We start from the raw sequence: 21,126 nt of genomic DNA on the forward strand, positions 1-21,126 counted from the left end.
TGGGATGCCTCAGTGTCAGGTCTGCTCAAAAAAGAAATAACTGTTAGCTTTCATCGAATGCTTAAACAATTCATAAACCTAAGGAAAGGCTTTTTTTAAATAAGGGGGCTCAGTTCTAATGCTGTTGTTGCTGTCTCAGTCTGCCAAAGGGTATTTGACGGATCCTGTGGGTAAACCAATCTGAACCAGAGAACAGTGTTACCAACAGGCAACAGCCAAATCTCTGGCCGAAGCTAATTTCTGCCTAATGGCACCCCAAATTTTGCCATCCTGATCCATGCTGAAGAAATAGATGCTGATCACTGATAAGCATTCATAATAGGTACTAAGTCCAACTGGTATGTTTTCATGACATTACACATCATCTTTTTTCCAGACCCCATGTTTCATTTGGGGCCTGGGGGAGACTTAATAATATTAAATTGTTGGAAGCCAGTGGTTGTTCTGTTAGTAAAATTGGCCTTGGGTCAGTTAACCTGAAACTTATTGGCAATGCTGCAATGCTGAGGTGTTCAATTACCTACCTATCTTTTGAAAAGACGGAGGGTAAAGGAAATGATTAGTCATCAGAACCCATATAGCAGAAAGTTTTCCAGTAAGGTTGTGTGATAATGAAACAAGGTAGACACCAAATAAAGTGAAATTAGCACCTGCAACTGCAGGCACAAATGCAACTTATATTAAGTAACTATTTCATTTTGTAAGCACCAGCCATTGCTTCATTTTTCATTATTCCATTCCATTCCAACTGCATAACAGTATATTGAGTTTTGCTTAAGCTCATAATCAGATCAGTTTTAACAATTAAAGTGGCTTTGACATCTAAATACAAAATAACTTTATACAGTAGGTAGGTACTAGGTATCAGCTGTATGATATCTCTTGACATATGCTGTATGCATTATGCAATCAGTTTGCTTTGGATAGCTGCGACCAAACCAAGATGACCAACTTTTGATGTGACTTGTGAGGCTATTCCACTCCACAGTTTTTAACTGTCAGAGCTTGCCACTAACACTTAGAGAACTAACAACTAACACTGTCTTATTCATGTCAGACTGACCAAATGTCAGACTAACATGGATTGCCCTTTGCAGTGGATCATTAAAACTGGGTGAATATACAGTCTGGAGTGATTAAAAGAGCCCTCATTAAATATTGTTCAATGTTGTGTTGTGTGAGATCTGCTCTGGCGAAATGTCCTTCAATGATAACAGTCCAAATTTGTGCAGTCACTGCTCAAATGATTCGGTTATCAGAGCACTGACAGGCCACTGCCTAGTGCCTAATGATATGATATCAGACAGGCTGGTGATTTTATGCCTCCCATTTCAAGTTTATGTACTAATCATCCCTGGGCAGTGGGCACTGATATGCTACCCACCTCTTAGAACAATATTTACATGACAAAATGCTACACATTACATTAAATTGCTTCACATTACAAAATGACCACTTTGCAATGCATGACCACTGCCAGTTTTTCTTCATTTCATTTATTATGCTAAACTACTGATGAGCTATAATGAGCTGGCATTTTCATTGTTTGGTATAATTCATAATATGCCACAATGCATTATAATGGTTTTAAGCTTGCCTTGCTTTAGGCATCATTTTGTGCACCTCCCTCAAAGCCATCTCTCCTCTGCTTACAGGTGAAAGAGGTCCAGCTCAGCTACGTATTTAAAATCATAATCTACAGTCATCACTCAGGGGCCTGTCAACTCGCCTGGAGCCACCCAGTCTCTGCATCCGTGAGCCACTCTTCTCCCTATTTTTAACCTCCACCTCCCCTACTCTCTCCACCCATCCTCTCCTCTCTCCTCTGCCAGACATCCACTCGCGATGGCCTTCAAAGACCGGACCGGGGAGTTTTCGGCTGTGCTCCGCTCGCTGCAGAGTCGCCAGCTCAATGGAGGTCTGGCGCAGGCGCCTCCGTCCCCGCGGCCGCGCGCCGTGCAGAGGTACGCAGAGTTCATGCGGATCGCCAAACTGATCGGAAAGGACATCTCCAACACGTACGCCAAGCTGGAGAAGCTGACACATTGTAAGTGGGCAGTGGGGAACCGTCCTAAATTAAGAAGATGTCAATATATGTATCAAATGATTCATAATAGTTAAAAATTGATTTCATATGGATTGGACAAAGGCTGGTTCGCTATATAGGACATAGGACGTGTTGATGAATGAATGGCTGAATGAATTGCATATGTGAACTGTCATATTTTGCCATTTTATAACAGCACATGATCTTGATTTTCTCTTACGGTTTAGTTTCTTTGGTGTTAAGCATAAATATATTAATGTATGATCTGACGTGCATATTATCTGCACGCTTGTTTGACTAGATCCCATATAAAACATCATGATATTGACGTTTCGCCGTCCGCCACTGTATGAGGTGTAGAATTAACTCCACCTTCCACTTCTCGCAGTGGCCAAACGCAAGTCCATCTTCGACGACCGGCCTCTGGAGATCGAGGAACTGACTCAAATCATCAAACACGACATGGGTAGCCTCAACAAGCAGATCCTGCAGCTGCAGCAGCTGAGCCGGCAGCGCGGCACCGAGGCGGGCGGCGGCAACGTGCACAACTTCTCCAACAACGTGGTGGTGACGCTGCAGCAGAAGTTGGCCAACATGTCGTCACAGTTCAAACAGGTGCTCGACGTTAGGACTGAGGTGAGAAGTGGCGGGAACCGCTGGTGTGTGTGTTAGGGAGGGGAGGGGAGGAGGGGAGACTGAGTCTGCTAAGACGTGGTATCTAATTGGAATGTAAACTTCTGACTGCAACCATAGCGATGAGTCTAAAACAATTGTCGGCTTATGTGCATTTTTAGGAGCATATAGCATTCAAGCATTCATTTTTCGTATTTGCTTAGGGCGGTACGGCTTAGCCCGCTACGCACTTGACCGCCCAAACACCTACATTCTACATCCTCTGCACAATATCGCATCAACCACGTCCGTTCTGACTAACCCCTGCCCTCCCCGTCCCCTCTCTCAGAACCTGCGTCAGCAGAAGTCTCGCCGGGACCAGTTCTCTCGGGGCGGCGTATCGTCCAACCTGCCTCCCTCGGCCACCGAGGGCTTCCACCAGGGCTCTGTGCTGCTGGCCGACGAGGCTGCCAGCGCGGCGCGAGCGGACGTCGCCCTGGACATGGATGGTGTTCGGGAGAGGCGGCCGGCGGCCGGAGCGGGGGCGGGGGCCGCCGCGCAGCAGCAGCAGATGATGCTTATTGAACAGGAGGTGAGTGGTTTTGGGGAGGGGTGGGCCATGGTAGGGTATGGGTGTGCGATGAGTTTAGGTGCTGACAGCAGCAGATGATGCTAATTGAACAGGAAGTAAGTGGTTTGTGGGAGAGGTGAGCCAGGGTAGGGTAGGGGTGTGTGATGGTTTTAGGTGCTGACAGCAGCAGAACAGGAGGTGAGTCTGGTTTGTGGGTCCAGTGATCTAGCTAGGACCTAGAGCTAGAAGGGCGAGAGCGAGATAAATGCTATCGTTTATAGGTGAGGATAAACAGTGTCACAGTGAGGGTCAGAGAAGTTATTTCCATGAGAGTGAGGAAGGAAATCAAAAGGCTGTTCTTTATTGAAATACAGGGTGGGGCAGCATAATCGGGAATAAATATCAAACGGGATTATTTGGTCATGAATCTAAAAATATAGCTCCAAGCACTATTTTAGCAACATCCTATCAATCGGTCACCTTTTACCTATCCCTCATCCTATTTGACCGCCCTCGGCGTCGATGACCTTCTCAAGGCGGGTCCAAAAGCACGCGCATGCACGTGCAACCTCCTGCTTGTCCATGATCGCCCATCAGCTTCGTACCTTGCACTGAAGACTGTTTTTACTAATGATAAGTTGTTCATTAAACTTCTACCAAAAAACGCTCCATGTAAAGAATTTGGTCGGATTTAAATCGGCGGAGTTGAAGGACCAGAAGTTTTTGGTTCATCTCAGGTGGAGGTGCCCTACACAATAACATGTCGTCCCCACTGCAGTACCAGCACGGACAGAGTCCTCGTAAGACGTGATTTGGACCGTCAGTGATCCTCTCTTCCGACGGCTCCACGTGAGTCTGCCAGAGTGCGGTTGTATTTACCAGAGGTGCTCATTTTATCCGGGCTCGATGAAGTAGGGTGCACCACGTGCACCTCCCTTGAAGACCACCCATAGGTCCATCACCCCAACAGGATGTTTACTTTGCATGACCGCTGGAATATTCTCGATACAATCCCCTATATGGCATGCCATTCTTTTTTATCGTATTCCAGTCGGTGATAAGATTTTTTGTCGCTGAAGTTTTGAACATTGTTTCTTTTTAATATGCTCAAGTGCTTCTTCCTTATATTCAAGTGAGTCATCTTGTATGTCCTCTGCTAAGAGTTATTTTACGACGATTACGTTAACCTGTTGTCCTAAGTATCCCCACACAATCCTTATCGTCCGTGATAACACGTTGACCTGCCCAGCAACCTTTACGTGGAATTGCAGGGTTTTAAACAAAATGTTCTTGTTTTACTTGTTTAACATTAGTGTCTATGGGCGCGCGCAAAGCACTTGGAGCACCGTCGAACTATTTTGCTGCTCTTTTCCAGGAAGTTGCATGCTCATGGATGTAGTCATGTCAGATGATGCACAACTTTTGGGCGTTTCATTGCCATAATATAATTTATAAAAATAATGCCATGCCTACTCATGATCAGAGCCCAAAAAGCATTCCCGATTATGCTGCCCCACCCTGTAATTATCGTCGGGACGTAAGCCAATTATAAAACTCCCTCTTGTTTCCATTTTTGTTGAAAATAGCATTTGACTTGAATTGCTAACGATATAGCCACGCATTCATTTAGCCCGCTACTGAATCGAAAGTCACTAATTGTATCCGTTATCCACTTGCGAGTCTTTCACTAGGGCACCCTTCAAAGGCGTTATAGGACTGCAGAGCCCAGGGCGCCCGCTGATACGTTATCCGATTTCAGAACACCCTAGTCTGACCCTGTCATGTGATTCCAGGACACGCACTACCAGGCGCGCTCGGAGACCATGAAGAACATCGAGTCGACGGTGGTGGAGCTGGGCGCCATCTTCCAGCAGCTGGCGCACATGGTCAAAGAACAGGAGGAAATGGTCCAGAGGTCAGTCGGGAGAAACCTTCCTGCCAGGCCGTGCAGTCAGACTCAGGCTTACTTATTGATTGCCTATTTGGTCCAGAAGTTGGTCGAGATAAACCCAACCAGTTAGGCCATAAGGTGCAGACAGGCTTCTTGGAGCAGCTTGGATGCTGAGAATTTATGGACCGTTTTCTAGCACCGATTCATGGATCTCCAGAATCCAAATTATTCCCATGCCGTGAAAAATAGTGTTTCATCATTGTCATAAATATTCTTATTTTTGCAGTAGCATTGGCGTGATTGAGGCAAGGGTATTATTACACCTGTAATGCACCCGCCTGCCTGGGGGTTCACAGGATCATTGGCGCTCTATGGTTGAATTTCTTAACACAGTGACTGATTGGGTGTTTTTTTCCTGCCTCTGTCAAGCTGCAGTAGCTTGAACCTTCCACCGATTTCTCGTTAAATGCACTGTTCCCTCTACCTTGATTCCTTTCACCAACGTCTCTCTCCAAATGCGCCGTTCCATTAGCGGCTCCAATGACAGTGACGGCTCTGACGCCGGTTACGAACAATGACTGGTCGGCTACCCAGTTTCCTGATGGGCTTGTCGATCATGCCATGGGTTGGCATTGACTTGCCCTGGTTCGGTTGGGATTAACCCGCGCACCGACGGGGGGGGGCGGATATCCGCCCCCCTGATGTTTTTCGCGAATAGCGGGAAAACCGCGGCGCGTAGCGCCGCGAAATTTTGTATGACTATAACCTCATCAATTTTACACATGGTGTGCAAGTTTGAACCTCCTACCTTTTAAGGTCAGGTCACCAGGTCACTTTGAATGACCCAACCTCAAGTCACTTTTTTGCAACTTTGTCACCGTGCCAGAGCTACAGTAGATGTCGGAGGCCTTTGAAAGTCGCAGGATAGTATTAGGTCATTAGTAGCTACAATTTGTATATCTCGGAATTTTGATATCGGTGACCTAAGGTCAGGTCAATTTCGCGACCTCCCCATTATAAGTCAATGGGGGAAAAATCAACTCCCTGTTTTTACCACTAAAACGGGTCGGAATGGCCCCATATACCATACATGACTTCATATACGATCAACCTTCACTACCTTGAGGTCTGTTTTGCTGTTGGGCAGCTGTGAGGTCATGTGACGTCATCAAAGGTCACCAAAGGTTTTTGGCCAATAACTCCGTACAGGAACAAGATACAGACGCGTGGATGGCTTCATTGTGTTCAGCTCGTCAAGACGCATCGAATGATATACATGATGACCTCGAGGTCACGTGACCTGAGGTCAACCTTTGACCTTGACCTTTCGAGGTCACCATATATATCATTCGATGCGGATTGACGAGAGGATCACGATAATGCCCTTAGTTTGTTCCTATCTTGACTAATTCGAAAGTTATTCGAGAAAAACTCTCTCCATATCTAGCGCCGCCATTTTGACTTTTTCGATCCCTGTGACGTCATCTTTGACCTGACCTGAAAATGACCTTAATAAAAATTGTAGATCTTGGCCGTGCGTATCCGATGCCGTTTACCGCTTGTCGCTATCTTGCTTCGTTCTCGAGATCTCAGGGGGGGGCGGTCATCCGCCCCCCCCCCCCCCCCGTCGGTGCGAAGTTGGCGCAGACCCCCGTCGGTGCGCGGGTTAATGAGAGCGCAGCGCCACCTATGAATTGCTATGTGAAAGCGTTCCTATTATTTACGAGGCCGTCTTACAGCTGCATTTCTTTCTTTCATTTCCGTTCTTGCTGTTTTAACTGCACTGCATTAGCTTTTTTTTTCGTACCGATTATTCCTGGAATCCGACTGGCATCATTATGTACATTTAGAGCTTTGTGGTTACTGGCTATGCACTAGCCATGAGCTCGGCGAAACTCGGCTTTTCTGCACTCCTGGAAATTCCATATTCGTGTTCTATCCTAATTCCTAACTATAGCTACCCACCACCCACACCACTGATGATCATCCCAGTCGCATTGGGGGGGGGGGGGGGGGGGGGGGTAAGTAAGTACGTGGATCATCGATGCTTTTGAAGGCATGCAAGCTACCTGTTTCCGACCGATGTTGTAAACGATTGATAAATCAGTGCCGTCCGGTTCGATTCCAACGTTCTGTCAGCTTTTGAGACGAGTTCTTGAGAGCCCTGCGGTCCTCATAGGTCCCGAAAATTAACAATTCAACAATCAACTCTGGCTACTCTGGTAATCATTTTCCTCCATCGCAGGATCGATGCTAACGTCGAAGACACGTCTATGAACGTCGAGGCTGCCCACACGGAGATCCTGAAATACTTTCAGTCGGTGACCAACAACCGCTGGCTCATGATCAAGGTGTTCGGCGTGCTCATATTCTTCTTCCTCATCTTCGTCGTGTTCATGTCCTAGCGCGGAGGTAGACTGGGCGAGCTGCGGCGCCAAGAGTGGTGGGCTGTGAGTGATGGAACGTACCGTGTATTGATACACAGTGAAATCGTACGCTCGGGAGCGAGCGTAGTTAATCTAAGCTGACTGGACCTGATGTTAGACGGCGCTCAGCAGACGGAGTGAGCGACGGTAACCTGAGGAAGCTGGACGAGCGTCGCCTGTAGTTACGGTAGGTGCTCTTTGTGGTCGAGTTAAAATCTAGAAACATTTTATATCGTCCACGGACGATAAGCGGGTCATGTGATACCGATTGATGCCGATTGCATGTTTATATGCGATGCCGGGATATTTATCATCTGATAGCTCCCTAGCCATTTGCAATATCCACTTGGATATTAGTGGTCATACTATTTTATTGCCCTGACACCACCACCACCATGCCTTTTTAGCGGTATATGTAGCGAACTTATAATATTCGACTTCTCTAGGTTTCCCTTTCTAAAGCCAGAAGAATTGACTACCGTCAACCAATTATGGTAGGTACAATGATATGTCAAAGCTAATCGTAGGATATCAAAACTCAACAACCTGATGTCATAACTTGCCACAGAATGTTCGCCCGGCGATATATTTTATCACGGTGTATTCCTCTGTGTGGCGTTCGCTCGTACTGCGCCTGCCAGGTCTAACGCAATACACACTGTTCAATTAAGACGCAGATGGGATCGACTGCTTAGACGTCGAGTCGCATAGACGTCCCCGTTTGCCTGACGTCTGCGGATCGCTTCGCTGTGATGTGTCGTAGACTATACAACGGGGCGCTATCTGACACGCTCGATGAAAGTGTGTGTTTCAATGGAGTTGTGTGGGGGCACTGCACCGATATCTATCGAACCTGACTGGTTGTATGTTCTGTGTGTGTGTGTGTGTGTGTGTTGATGTGTGGCGTTTGTGAAGGGGACACTGATTGTGGCCAAGGGTAATGGCGTCCGCAGAGTGAAGTCATTTGTGAGGGATAAATCTTCATCCTGTGGAGCTTGACGCCTTGAAGTGGACTTGCTTGTTTGAAGATTCTGCATCGGTTATGATGCATTTATGCCTGAATAATGTATTTTATGTTTAAAATATGTGAGCGATGACCATGGACCGTTGGTGATTGGGTAGTGCGATGTCGATAATATATTTTGTCTGAGTATATTTTGCATTTAAGCTTCTTTGTGTCAGTAGCTCAAAACTTTGTTTGGCCCGGTTGTATAAAACTGGTTTAAGAAAATTCGGTAAGATGAAGCTGGACTACGGTCGTTCATCCGACAATGCTGTCAAATTAAACTCAACCCGTTGTTTTTATTTTATGTCTAATAAAACCACCCACGAGATCTCGAGTACCAATACGGCGGCGGGCCGGTCATTTATTACAAACTGGTAATGAATATCTTAGCATGTGTAATGGCTGTGCTGTCCCACTTTGGCCTCCCGTAACGCTTGAGTGGTTACGTTCTAACTGTAGCCAGCAGTACCCGGAGCGCAGGCTAAATCAGACCCGTGACTCCGGAGTAAGACATGTATGCTGCCTTGGGTTCGGAACTATCTGTACGGGGATTTGGGATTGAGTCCACGGAGCTCATGGCCTTTCAAATATGTAATTATGCATTTTGTATCGTTTCGGGCGTTTCGTGCGGCTTTTTTCCGTATGGATCAGTTATTATGGAGCAGTCAAAGGAACTGACCTTTTACGTTTAGGTCAGTGTTTGTGACTAGTTATATGTTTTCTACTTTTTTCACGCGATGACGTCCTGCTCTATAACTCTCCTTTAGATGAGTGCTTTGGCGACTGGCTTCCTTTTGTTGCGATCATAATGTTTGGATAAAAGAGGCATGTGATTATTACTTCATTTCTCGTGTATTTATACGAAGTGCGCAGGTTCTGACATCACTGGATAAACATGACTCGTTTTGAGTCTAACAAGCTGACGCTTGAGCAACCTGCTACGAAACACACATTCAACACCCTTCGATTGTTACATGGTAATGCCGTTTTTAGTGCCCACGACAAATCACGTAAATATTGTAACTAGAAGATGATACAAACGATATAACAAATCACTAATATCAACAGAGATAAACGTTTCAGGACGGACACAGCACATGGGACATGGGCACAGAAGGACGCATGCCGCTCACATCTCGCTCAGAATAAATGCCACAGAACCATGCATAACACAACAGCTTTTACAATGCGCCGTGAACGAGATGTCACACCGATATCCAAGAATACAATGTGCGCACTGCGCTTACATCCACGTGATACGTCCCCTACCCGATCACTCATACTCTCACAACGCCACACCACATCTCGCGTAACGTGACAGCAAATGCACGGCCGTAACAACGTGACGACATCGTAACGAACGTCGACGACATATTGCATCGGACGGCCGTGGGTCGCAAGACCCAAATACACATAAAACAAAATATGGTACAACAAATAACAAAAATGGCATAGCTACATTTTCCCGTCATGCCGAACTCATTTCACGTTTGATGGCAGACATCAGCTAGAAAATGGATCATCCATCCATGCCCTTCGCTCTCGGTGACCGTAAACTTTTTCATGCCACTCAATTGGCTCCGTCAATTCGACACTGGCGGCTTCTCTCTGTAAGAAACCTTTACTTTTTCCATATTTGTTCATAGCTTCGTATGCCCTATTTGGTTTTGAGCTCTGATAATGCCTCAAACTGTCATTTTACTTGTAACAGTGCATTAGTTCTTGGTCCCAGCTTCAGTCATCTGCTTCTAATAATGCCTCAGATTTTTACTAGCCTGCGACCAATCGACACTGGTAATTCATGATCACTCGGTCCTGCTGATCAGTTTTCTTGACATTTTCTCTTGAAATGAGCCCCTGTTTCGGATGACCCTTTCCTGTGAACGAATCACTCGCCTCAGATGAGCCGCTCATCGCTAGAGGACCAGTTGACGGCGCTGTTGGAGCCCTCCGAGACGGCTTCGGCGAGTGAGCGAACGTGCCGCAGCGAGGCGCGGTGCTCGGAGACCTCCCGCGGCCGGGAGGAGTCCCTTGGTCGGCGGCGCTGTTGGCGAGGTTCGCTCGGGCTCCGCCTGACCGCGCCCGCCGACGCAGCAGCCGCGGCCGCCGCCAGCACCGCCGGACTGGTGGCCCGTGACAGGCTGCGCCTGCTGCGCCGCTCGGGACTGCGCGCGCGCGACTGACTGCGGTGGCGCACCTGACGCTCAGGAGATTGCGCTCGCGAGTGGCTTCTGTGCCGCCTGTGCTGCTCCGGACTCCGAGCTCGCGAGTGACTGCGCCGCCGACCGCGGTGTTCGGGGCTGCGAGCTCTGGACTGACTGCGGCGTCTGGCGCCGATCTCTGGACTGGCAGCTCGCGAACGGCTGCGATGGCGGTGTGAGGCGCGGCTGCTGGTCTCAGCTGGTGACTCTTGGTGACGGATGGAGGATAGCTCGGGTCCGCGCCGGCTACCCTGGCGGCTGCCATGCCGGCTGCTGCCTCCGCGTCGTGATGGGGTTGCCGTCGCCTGCTGGGATCCCGAAGGTGCTCGCCTCCGGGACCTCTTAGACTCGCCAGCAGAGGCCGAAGCAGCTGAGGTGATGGCGTCTGAAGCAGCGGCAGCAGCTGCCGCAGGCGTGGGAGGCAGTTCGTCTGAGCTGCGCCGATAGAGGACTCCCTGCACAGGTCCGTCGCTCGGGCCGGGCCGCGGCCGCGCCTGTCCGCTGCCGAATACGTACGAACCGTGCAGCCACGAGGTGCCGCGACTGGCAGCGCGTCCCGCCTCGGAGCCGCTGCCTTCGCGCTTGTGATCCAGCGTCGCCTGGTCGTCTGAGGTGTCGGCCACAGACCCAGCACTGCTCGAAGTCGAACTCACCAGCTGGCCGGCGGAAACGTCCAGTCGACGCACGCTGTAGCCGTGTGGCTTGGGCTGTTTCACACCCAGCGAGGAAATGTTGCTGCTGTAGCCAACCGGTAGCGCCATGTTGCTGCGGAACTTCTCCGCACCTCCCAGCGACTCGGACCTTCCGTTGAACCACGAGCCGAGTTTGTGCGTGGGTGCGTCACCGCCGCCACCGGCCGCGGAGCGGTGAGACCGCGCGGAGGACATCCGACTGCCGAGACCCTGGATATACTCCGAGTGCATCAGTCTCGACAGCAGGGCGTACACGCTACAGTTTCTCCTGCACTTCATCGTGACGGCGACGATCACCAGACAGAAGACGCTGAGGCCGGCCGTGGTTCCGATCAGGATGTAAGCGATCTCCTCGGAGGAGAGTGAAGCTGACTTCACTGGCTCTGCGGGAGCGTCGTCGGTGGAGTTGGCGGGTAGCTCGTACCCCGGCACGGCGTTAGAACGGTCCAGCGCCGGGCCCTGAGACGGCAGCTCTGCGAGGAGGGCGATCTCGGTCGTGCTGGTTGACGTCGAGGCTGTGGTGGTGGACGGCGTTGTTGAAGTTGTGGAAGGACGAGGGGGTGGTTGGTACGCAGGTCTCACCGGCCTCTCGTACTGACGTGGAGGCTGGGTTATTCTAGTTCGCTGGGTCGGTCGGGACGGTCTGTTTGGTTGCGGAAGTCGGGTTGGTCTGGCAGGCTCGGGCAGCAGAGTTGTTCTCGTAGGCTCGGGTAGGTTCGTTGGTGTGACAGGCTGAGGTCTCGGAGGTCGGGCAGGCATGCTGGTTACCCTTGTCTCTGGACGCTCAGAGCTGCTCGGAGTCTCGCTGGTCGTCTGCGACTGCCACTGCTGGAAGTCGACTGGCTTCTTGTCCTCCACCCTCTGTTCGTAAACGTCGTACCTCTGATACTCTCCTCCATCGCCATGATACCCTCCTTCGCCAACAGCCGCCAGCCCGTACCTCTTTCTCAGTATGTTCCTGTCGATCGCAGCTTGTTCGGTCCGGTTTGGCCGGTGACTCAGCACACTGGAAACGATCGCGCCAAGAGTCTCCAGATCCTTCTCCGTAGTAGTCTGGGCTGGAGAGCCGATCTCGCTCAGGTCCGGTAGAGGTGCGGAAGCGGTGATGATGTCCTCGTAGTCACCGTAGTCTGCAGCCTGAGTAGGTGATGCTGCTGGGTAGTAGTTCTCTGCTGGCGGTGGAGGTCGTGTCAGACGCATCACTGGATGCTCGGTGGTGGCAGCTGGCGCGGGAGGAGCTGTAGGTTGCAGCTGAGGAGGTGGGTGGTGGAAGGTGTCTGGCTGGTCATGTGGTGGTCCTGCGACTTCGTGTCGTTCATGAGTATTGTGAGGTGGTCCTTCGTGAGGTCCGTGAACGTCGTGGGACGTCTGATGATCAAACATATGCGGTGGAGGGCCTGGCAGTTGCGGCCCGAGTGGCAGACGAGGCGGTGGTGGCGCCAGGTGAGGCGGAATCGGCCTACCACCCTGCAGTCCGGCTAGGAACTGAGGCAGCCTCAACTCTACCAGTGGAACCCCGTTCACGGTACTGTCCATCGGCCGTCTTCCCGGCCGACCTTCCGTGTTGTTCTCTGGCCGCTCACTGGAGGGAGGCCCATCTCTGTTCTGTAGCAGGTGTGGGAAGTGACCTCGGATCGGTAGTTCGGGTCGATCAGCTGACGGCGGAGGTCGAGTCGCCAGCATCATCGGTTTCTCGGGCGCGTCTGGTCGCCAGTGAGACGCGAGGTCCAGCGGTGGGTGCATTCCGGCAAGAACTTCCGGTGGCGGTCTTGGACGGCCCCCTGGACGAGGTCTTGGACGAAACTCTGGCCGCATTTCGGGACGACCGTCAGCTGGACGGCCAGGCCGAGGACCCTCTTGGTCTTGGTTTGGCCTGAAGTCAGGATGAGGACCCTCCTGAACCCTGTCAATGGCGAAGTCAGGCGGTGGCCTTTCTCGATCATCGTGAACTACAGGACCTGACCATGGTCTTCCCTGGTCTCCGAACCAGGGCGGCTGGGGGCGGTTCTGAGGTCTGTCTGGATTGAAGGCAGGCCGTGGTCTAGGTCTTCTCCGGTTGGCGTTGAACCCTGTTCCTGGTCTGGGCGGGCCGAAAGGCCTCTCTGGTCTTGTCATTGGTGGTCTCTCCGACTCGGCGACTGCTCCCACTCTGTTCTGAGGTCCATGCGACATCATCGGTGGTCGTCGCTGGTCTGCGTCTTCCTCTGCGCCGTGCCAAGGTCTGCCTAGTCCCGGTCTGTTAAGGTCAATGGGTCTCATCCAAGGCCTTCCTTCATCCATTCCTTCTTTCTCAAGCGGCCTCGGCCGAGAGTCACTGTCGCCCTGGCCGTCTGTAACCTGCATTCCGTTGATGATCCCGAACGGCAGCGGCAGCTTGGGCAGCCTCAGCTGCGGATCAGACAACGGGATCGTTTGAACTAGCGGAACGTCGTCTCCTCCGTCATGCTGCGGCCTTCCTCCTCCATACTGAGGCCTTCCACCACCTTCCTGCGGACGTCCTCCACCTTGCGGCCGTCCCACTCGGTGAGCCAGCAAACCATGGGGCGGGGAAGGTGGCGGCGTCGGTGCGTAATGAACCGTCGGCTGAGGCGGCACCAGCAGCGGAATCTGGCCGAGGGGTCCGGCGGGCGTCGGACGCGGAGTTGGACGCTGCTCTCCCAAGCTCACCTGTTGGAACCGGTGGTACGTCGTCAGCAGAGGGATCAGCAGGTCAGACAACGACGGTATTGGACGTCGGGAGGGCTGACGTGTTGGTGGAGGAGTCGTGGTCGTCGGTGCCGGCGGTCGCTCAGTGCGCTCATCGTCTTCGAATAAGGCGTTGAAGAGCTCCCACGGGTCCTTGGGGTATTTCTTTTGGGGCTCGCCATCGCTCGTCTCAGGCACGTCGGGAGCGGGGGCGACTGCTGGAGGTGGGGCTGTGGGGACCGGCTGCGGAGCGGGTCGCCTGTATTCTACTTCTTCAGATGCTGGCATACCCGTACCGTCCTCCTTTGGAGGCCGATCTTGAACCTGCTGATTTCCTCGCTCCTTTTGTGTCTTTTCATAGCGTGCCAGGAAGGCCTGGAGACCCGGACTGATCTCTGGCTGATCTGACTGCGATCCTCCGGGTGCTTGCGGCAGATTTCCAGCCACGTCTTTGGAAGGGTCCACGCTCTGATCTCCAGGCGAGCCATTAGAAGGCTGCTCAGCCGACATCCCTGCCTCTGAGGACTTCTGGTCGTCTTCGGCTGGTCTGGCTGACACAGACATTGGTGGGGGAGTGGCTGTGTATCTCACTACCTGCTTTGTGTCGTCCTTGGGTGGCTCCGGTGGTGGTGGGATGATCACTAGTGATGACTTGATCACGGCTGGACGTCCCGTGGACGGTCGCTCCGTTTTGAACTCGATGTTGGCTGGAGGAGCCTCGCTCCCACCTTCCTCACTAGGTCTATAGCCCTGTGAGGGTCGGTAGACTTCCTGTACAGGCTGGTAGTCTCCCGGGCCTGACTGATAGTCCCCGCCGTCATCCTGGTAGTCGTAGTAGTACTGAAGCAGTTCGTCATCCTGCGGATAGTCTCCGTACTGCATTGAATGACCGGTCTGCTCGGTGGAAAGATCTCCCGGTGCTACCAGCTGCCGCGTCGTCGATCGTGACTCCACCTCGGACTGAGGCTGAACGGTGACAGCCTCAGGGGCTTCTGAGCTGACCTGGTCACTCGGTGTGCTCGGCTGTGTGGTAGCCCTAGTCGGTCTTGGCGAGGTGGCTGCGCGAGTGGACTCAGTTGATGCAGAAGTTGGCGGCCTTCGTGTGCGATGAGTCGGCCTCCTCCGCTGAGGTCGAGGACGGCGAGAGGCCAATTCAGGCCGCCCCGTTGGAGGTGATGGCACTACGGTCGTGAGACGCTCTCCCTCCGGTGAGACACCCTGACTAGTGACCAGCGACTGCCTGTTCATGTCGAAGGTCTCCACCTGAGCGTTGATGGTCTGGAACCCGGCGTCGTCCAGCCTCTGCTGCGGACGTCGAAGCTTCGGCCGGTTCGCTGCCGGTTTTCGGTCGGGGTAAATGATGTAAGAAGTCTGTGAGTCCTTCTTTGACACGCTGACAATGCCCTTTTTAGTTCTGTTTACGGTACCTGGATCTTGCGAGTCTCCTGAGAACTCCGCAGCGGTGGGAGCGGTCGGTCCGGACTCGCCTATCGCCTCGTGTCTCTGAGCAGCTGCCTGGAGCAGCTCCAACAGCAGTCCGTCCAGCTCCCCCTCTCCCAGCGGCGCGTCAGAGGCCGTCAGCTTATCCCTCACCGCCGCCGGCACGTCCTTGTTGTAGGCGCTGAAGACGACCACTCTGGATGGAGGATCGCCGTCCTGCTGCTGCTGTGGCCGCGGCTGTCTCAGAGTCTGCCGCTGCGGCTGCGGCTCGGGCTCTTCCTGACCCAGCAGGGGAACCTCCGCGTCCAGCAGGTTGTACATGCTGAGTCGGCGCGCTCCGTCTGCCACCAGCAACGGTCGGAGCGCCTCCGGCTGGGTGATGACGGCAGGAAGGAGGGCGGCATGCTGGGCCACCAGCGCACGCACCTGCGCTGGCTCACGCACACCGTGCCTCGCTAGAAGTCGGATGTAGTCCCTGAGGTAGCGCCGAAGTCGGTGGGTGTCGTCTGAGCTTGCCGAGCGGGACCACAGCTGGTCACCGAACTCACCAGCTTGGACACGCAGCTGGCGGAGCACATCGGCGGTCAATTCTGCTGGCGTGTCATGGGGAGACTCCGCTGCCAGCACAGGAATCAGCAGCAGCAGCAGCGGCGCTACCACCGCCATCACACACCACCTCATACCGCTCACTGTCCTCCCTACGGAGTCTGTCGCTCTATCTACTCTGCGTGTCTCTCCCTGATCAATCAGCCGGTCATGTCTGACCGTCCCGCAGAGCGCGCCGGCACACGACCACCGCGCGTCACCACTGAGTTCCAACTGACCGGAGCTCCCAGCAGATGACCGTCGGTCCGAGCCGAGAGGCCGGCAGCGCAGCGCGCATGCGCGGAGACGCTCTTCGGCTGGCGGCGCCGCCGTCTGACCGCCCGAAACTGTATATCGGTTTCACGGCTGGGTGCTCCGCCGGCCGCCGCTTGCCGTGCACATGTTGCGGGCCTGTGCGGTCGGCCGGCACGGCGGCGCGGAGATGCGTGCGTCTTGCGGTGGCTGGACTGCGGTTGGTGGCAGATGGTGGCCGAAGCGCGTGGCGCAGGCATCCGTGCAGGGGAACGTCTTCTCTCTCGAATGCCTGCCTGCCTGCCTGCCTGCCTGCTGACATCCAGCGACTGGTCACTAGGTCACTGTGCCTCGGGGACAGTGGTGGGTCACCACGGCACCGGGATGCCGCAAACAGTCTGTCGAAACAGCCAGACAATATGGGAACCTCATTTCCATTTGTTTTTGTTTAGGGCTCAGTTTTTATCCATCCAGTTAACGGTCGAATTATTCGGCACTACCACTATTGATTTAGCTTATAGCTGCATTCCTCAATCATCATTTTTTTCTGTTGGTTGCGGTAAATCATCACGTAATTTTAGTCTCCTCGCGACCAGTGTCAGATGATGCGTGTGTTGTGTATCTATGTCTATTCATCTTCTGAGAGGACTCTAGTTTATCTACGTTTGCCTGTCATTTTTTTTTCTAGCATGCAAACAATCATCTTCGGCCTTCAAGTCAAAGATATGCAATCCTTGACGTTCAAAATAATATTTAGGCAATAACGCGTTCTTCATTCTTTGCAAGGATGCTGCCTGCTGAAATAAACAATCCAAAACTGTTTCTGTCATAAAGCGCACACAGGATGTCACATAAATGGGCCACCGTGTGGCTCCGTTACGCCAATAGTTGCGCAATATTTCACATATGGCGGCGTTCACAGTTGGATGACTGGCGACCGTTCGGTGACTCGCTGGTTAATTACCCTGAAGAGTGGTTACTTAATCACTTGCACCTGTCGCATCAGGAAGTTCTGCGACAGAAACTCACGTGCACTGGGCACGACTGGTCATAACGGGGATATTTGGTTTTTGGGCTGTTAACAAGTGCAGGTGCGAACTTATGATGAGGAGGTATCACATGTCGGAAGCTCATGCACCCCTGAGTGATGATACCGCAAACTGGGACGTTACTCCGAGATCTAGAGTTGTTTAATATACCATTTGAGTAGTTATTTCCATTCTAGTCAGTTTTTATTTCATCCGCGCTAAGAAAAGATGGGAGTGTGCGATATGTTCTGTACTAATTCAATTTTTATTTTTGTTATACAGTATGTCAGTATCACAAGCAAACAAACAAGCAAATATTTAGCCTCAAGGTGTCATTTTGCTAGCTCCGAGTGTTCGACTTTTCTTTGTTTCTCCGAATCTTTTTGTCGATTGGAAACATTTCCCGTGAGGCGCAGGGTCGAGGATGGGGTCTTCTGAGTTCTGAAGATTGTTTTGGTGGCACAGCCATTTGAAATGGCAAGATGTGCTACAGTAGATAAATCCTATGCAGATGTGTTGTTTTTATCATAAGACAGATAGCAATTTAATCATTAATGCATCGTTAATATATATTAACACATGGCTTCCCGTGTGTAAATGGTTTTAACGCACGACGTGGATGGATTGGAGCACGAGTGTGTTAATGCACGAGTGAAACGAGTGCATTAACGCACAAGTGCTCCATTCCATCCACGAGTGCGTTAAAACCATTTATGCACGGAAACCATGTGTTAAACTAATTAATACATGCTTAACGGTGCGAATTTGAATTAAAATTAAACTTAGTCCATGACACTAAAAGGGCCTTTTATGGGAATTCTTAGAATAAAGTCAATGACCCTTCCGAAAACTTCAGTTGAGAAAGTCATCACTGCACGCGCGTGCACCAATTTAAATTGGTGCACGGCTACCTTCGAATTAACGCACGGTTAATCTGCAGTGAACGCACCGTCAAGTATGTATTAATGCATTATTATAGCCATTACTTCCTGACCATTATGTCGTCTCAAATAGGCATGAGCAGCACCCATAACTCAGCGTAACTGCTGCGTTTTTATCTCTCCCTCTAGCCCCCGATCTCTGGATTACGACCGTTGTTTGTACCGATCCATCGCCGTTCACCGGTCTACGCAGACGACTCCGTAGTTATCTTCTTACCGTTGTTTTCTGGTTCGTTTGCGGCCGTTCGCCCCGGCTGGCCGACGGGAGGTGCCCTGATTACATACAGCTCGTTTGGCAGACAGACAGACAGACAGAGCGACGGACGTCACGGCAGCAACAGATGGTCAAGTAATCTGCATCCGTCATCCCGATCCGTTACTGAGCGGCCCCGACACGGACAGACACGGACAGACACGGACAGACACGGACAGACACGGACAGACGCCGACGGGATTGGGACGGACGCAGCCGCAGGATTGGGGCAGATTACAAAGGTAGGCGTATTCTGGGGCAGTGCAGTATAGGCACTGACTCGATCGGAATATTGAACAAGGCTTTGGGCAGGATTGGGGCAGATTGGATATAAGAGTAGGCAGGGCAGTATGGGCACTGATTCGATCGGAATATTGGACACTGCTCGACGTGTGCCAGACCAAGTTCAAGAAGATTTTATCGGTGCGACGTAAAGGATGAATCTAATTAATTGAATCACATTGTACGGTGCTGAACTCTACCTTTGCCAAACTCGAGGGATGCCGTGAGTTTTAGATATTTTCTTCACGATAGTTACTTTAACATCAGACCGATTAAATGCCAAGTCATGTCAAACTATACGAAATTGAATTATTATCACCATTTCACTATTATCTAACAAACTTGAAAACCCAATTTATTCCCTCATGGCTATTAAATCTGGGTCTTCCTATACCGACGCTCTGCGTTATTTTCACCGAAACAACCCGCAGACCCCGTTAATGGTCACTGCCCTAACTGTAACGAACGAACGCGCCGTTCACCAACTGCGGCGTGACGCGCTAATGATGTCATTGACACAGTGACGTCATCAGCAATCAGTGACATCTAATGACGTTGCTAGGTAGCTCTTTTTAACCCTCGCCCGCACATGGGGGCGAGGGTTGCCACCCCCCCCCCCCCAGGTAGTCTTTCTGCTCTGCACTCAACATTTTTAGAGCTAGAAGGTTTATTTTTGGTATAGCTGCTTCTCTATCCTTTCTTGATGTCCACTAAAAATTCAAGTTTCTGTGGTTTTTGGTTTCGGAGATATGACCTTGTTTTTCAGGTCATGTCATGACCCAAATGGCCAATTCTCAACATCTTGCGTTGGCTATGGGCCTTGTGAGCCTTTGACACCTTGATTTCGGCCTTTTTTTCCAGTCTTACCTCCCACCTATCATGGAATATGTTGTTCGACGATGTACAGATGTCAAGGTCAGGTCAAGGTCAACCTAGGTCAGCTAAGATTTAGGCAGGCTGAATTTACTTTTTGTGAATTTTTTTGACTGTATTTTTGGTAAAAGCTTCTCTGATCATGATTTCATGTAATATGGACACATAAACAATCGGTGCACACATCAGTATTCACACAGACACACACAGACATACAAACACATATAATTGACCTTGACCTAACTTGACCTGAAATGACCTCAACAGCAAAAACCTGGTCGGGTAGTGTGACAAAGAGGTTCTAGCTGGCTTGGCACCAGAAAACGGCATCGTCATCGGTATATGATAAGCAGCGCACTTGATATCCAACGGTGACCCAAAACAGCAACATTTTTTTAGTTTGACCTGACCTGGAAGGTCAATGAATGACCTGAGAAGGAAAACTGGGTACCATTGGATTCGTCTTTTCCCAAAGAATCTTTTTGGTCTTTACCGCAAGCTCTATCTCCAACAGGAGCGAAATGGCGCGGGGGGGGGGTGGCAACCCCCCCCCCCCCATGTGCGTTCTAGGATGGGAAAATGGCATGTGCGGGCGAGGGTTAAAATTGTACTTGGGAGTGAAACCGTTGTATTTGCGAGTTTCGAGCGTGGGTCGTTTCATTATTGGAGACTGCACTTAAGATTACGACAATAACACCACTTTCCGAGAGACTGCAGTGAAATACAGGGGACTAGCATAAGTTCTTCTGGAGACTGCAAAAACACACAGGCCGCTAGCACCAAGCGTGACGCTTGGGAGACTGCTATAGCCAAAAGGAGCGTAACACCTGATGCAGCGTGGGTGTTTTGGGATGGTTGTTTAAATATCCATTTGAGTAGGATTTCGGGTTTTTTGAAGCGCTGAGTTTTTGCAGCGAGCTTTTCCTGTTAGGGCTTGCGAGATACCCGCGGAAACACATATCTCTTCAGCATTGCGCGCCACACAGGAATGCGGCTGATTCACGTGCTTTTGTGAGCGAGGTGCTTCCCTCCGGAAGAAATTCGCCGTCCCCATATGCTTAACACAGAGCCGAGCGGCGGCTGACAGGTGGCCGGCTCTCGGGAGATCGGCAGCCGACACTCGAAAAATCGACAAGCCGCCGCTGAATGCGCGTGCGGCAGTGCTGAGCCGAGTCATTCCCACGGTCTGAAGTACCCCAGTTTGAAGATTCGGCTGTAGAATATGTAGTTTTAAATACGTAGTTTGACGTACATCTCGGAAAAGTGAGATACGGCCAGAAATGAGTGTGGGTCCCTCCGTTCTGAAGATTCTGATCGACGCCGATTGAAATAATTCGCCGT

The 21,126-nt window shown here is 51.3% G+C and overlaps 1 protein-coding gene across 1 annotated transcript; it reads left to right on the top strand.

The window, feature by feature from the left end:
- The first annotated feature begins 1,524 nt into the window (after positions 1-1,524).
- LOC122391029 (syntaxin-5-like) lies at positions 1,525-8,878 on the top strand. Its single transcript, XM_043384548.1, has 5 exons — positions 1,525-2,047; positions 2,436-2,683; positions 3,009-3,251; positions 5,024-5,145; positions 7,367-8,878. The coding sequence occupies exons 1-5, from the start codon at positions 1,846-1,848 to the stop codon at positions 7,524-7,526; spliced, it is 975 nt and encodes a 324-aa protein (XP_043240483.1). The 5' UTR covers positions 1,525-1,845; the 3' UTR covers positions 7,527-8,878.
- The last annotated feature ends 12,248 nt before the right edge of the window (positions 8,879-21,126 follow it).

Source organism: Amphibalanus amphitrite, unplaced genomic scaffold, assembly GCF_019059575.1.
Source record: "Amphibalanus amphitrite isolate SeventyFive unplaced genomic scaffold, NRLGWU_Aamphi_draft 000419F_arrow, whole genome shotgun sequence".
Classification (NCBI taxonomy): Eukaryota; Metazoa; Arthropoda; class Thecostraca; order Balanomorpha; family Balanidae; genus Amphibalanus; species Amphibalanus amphitrite.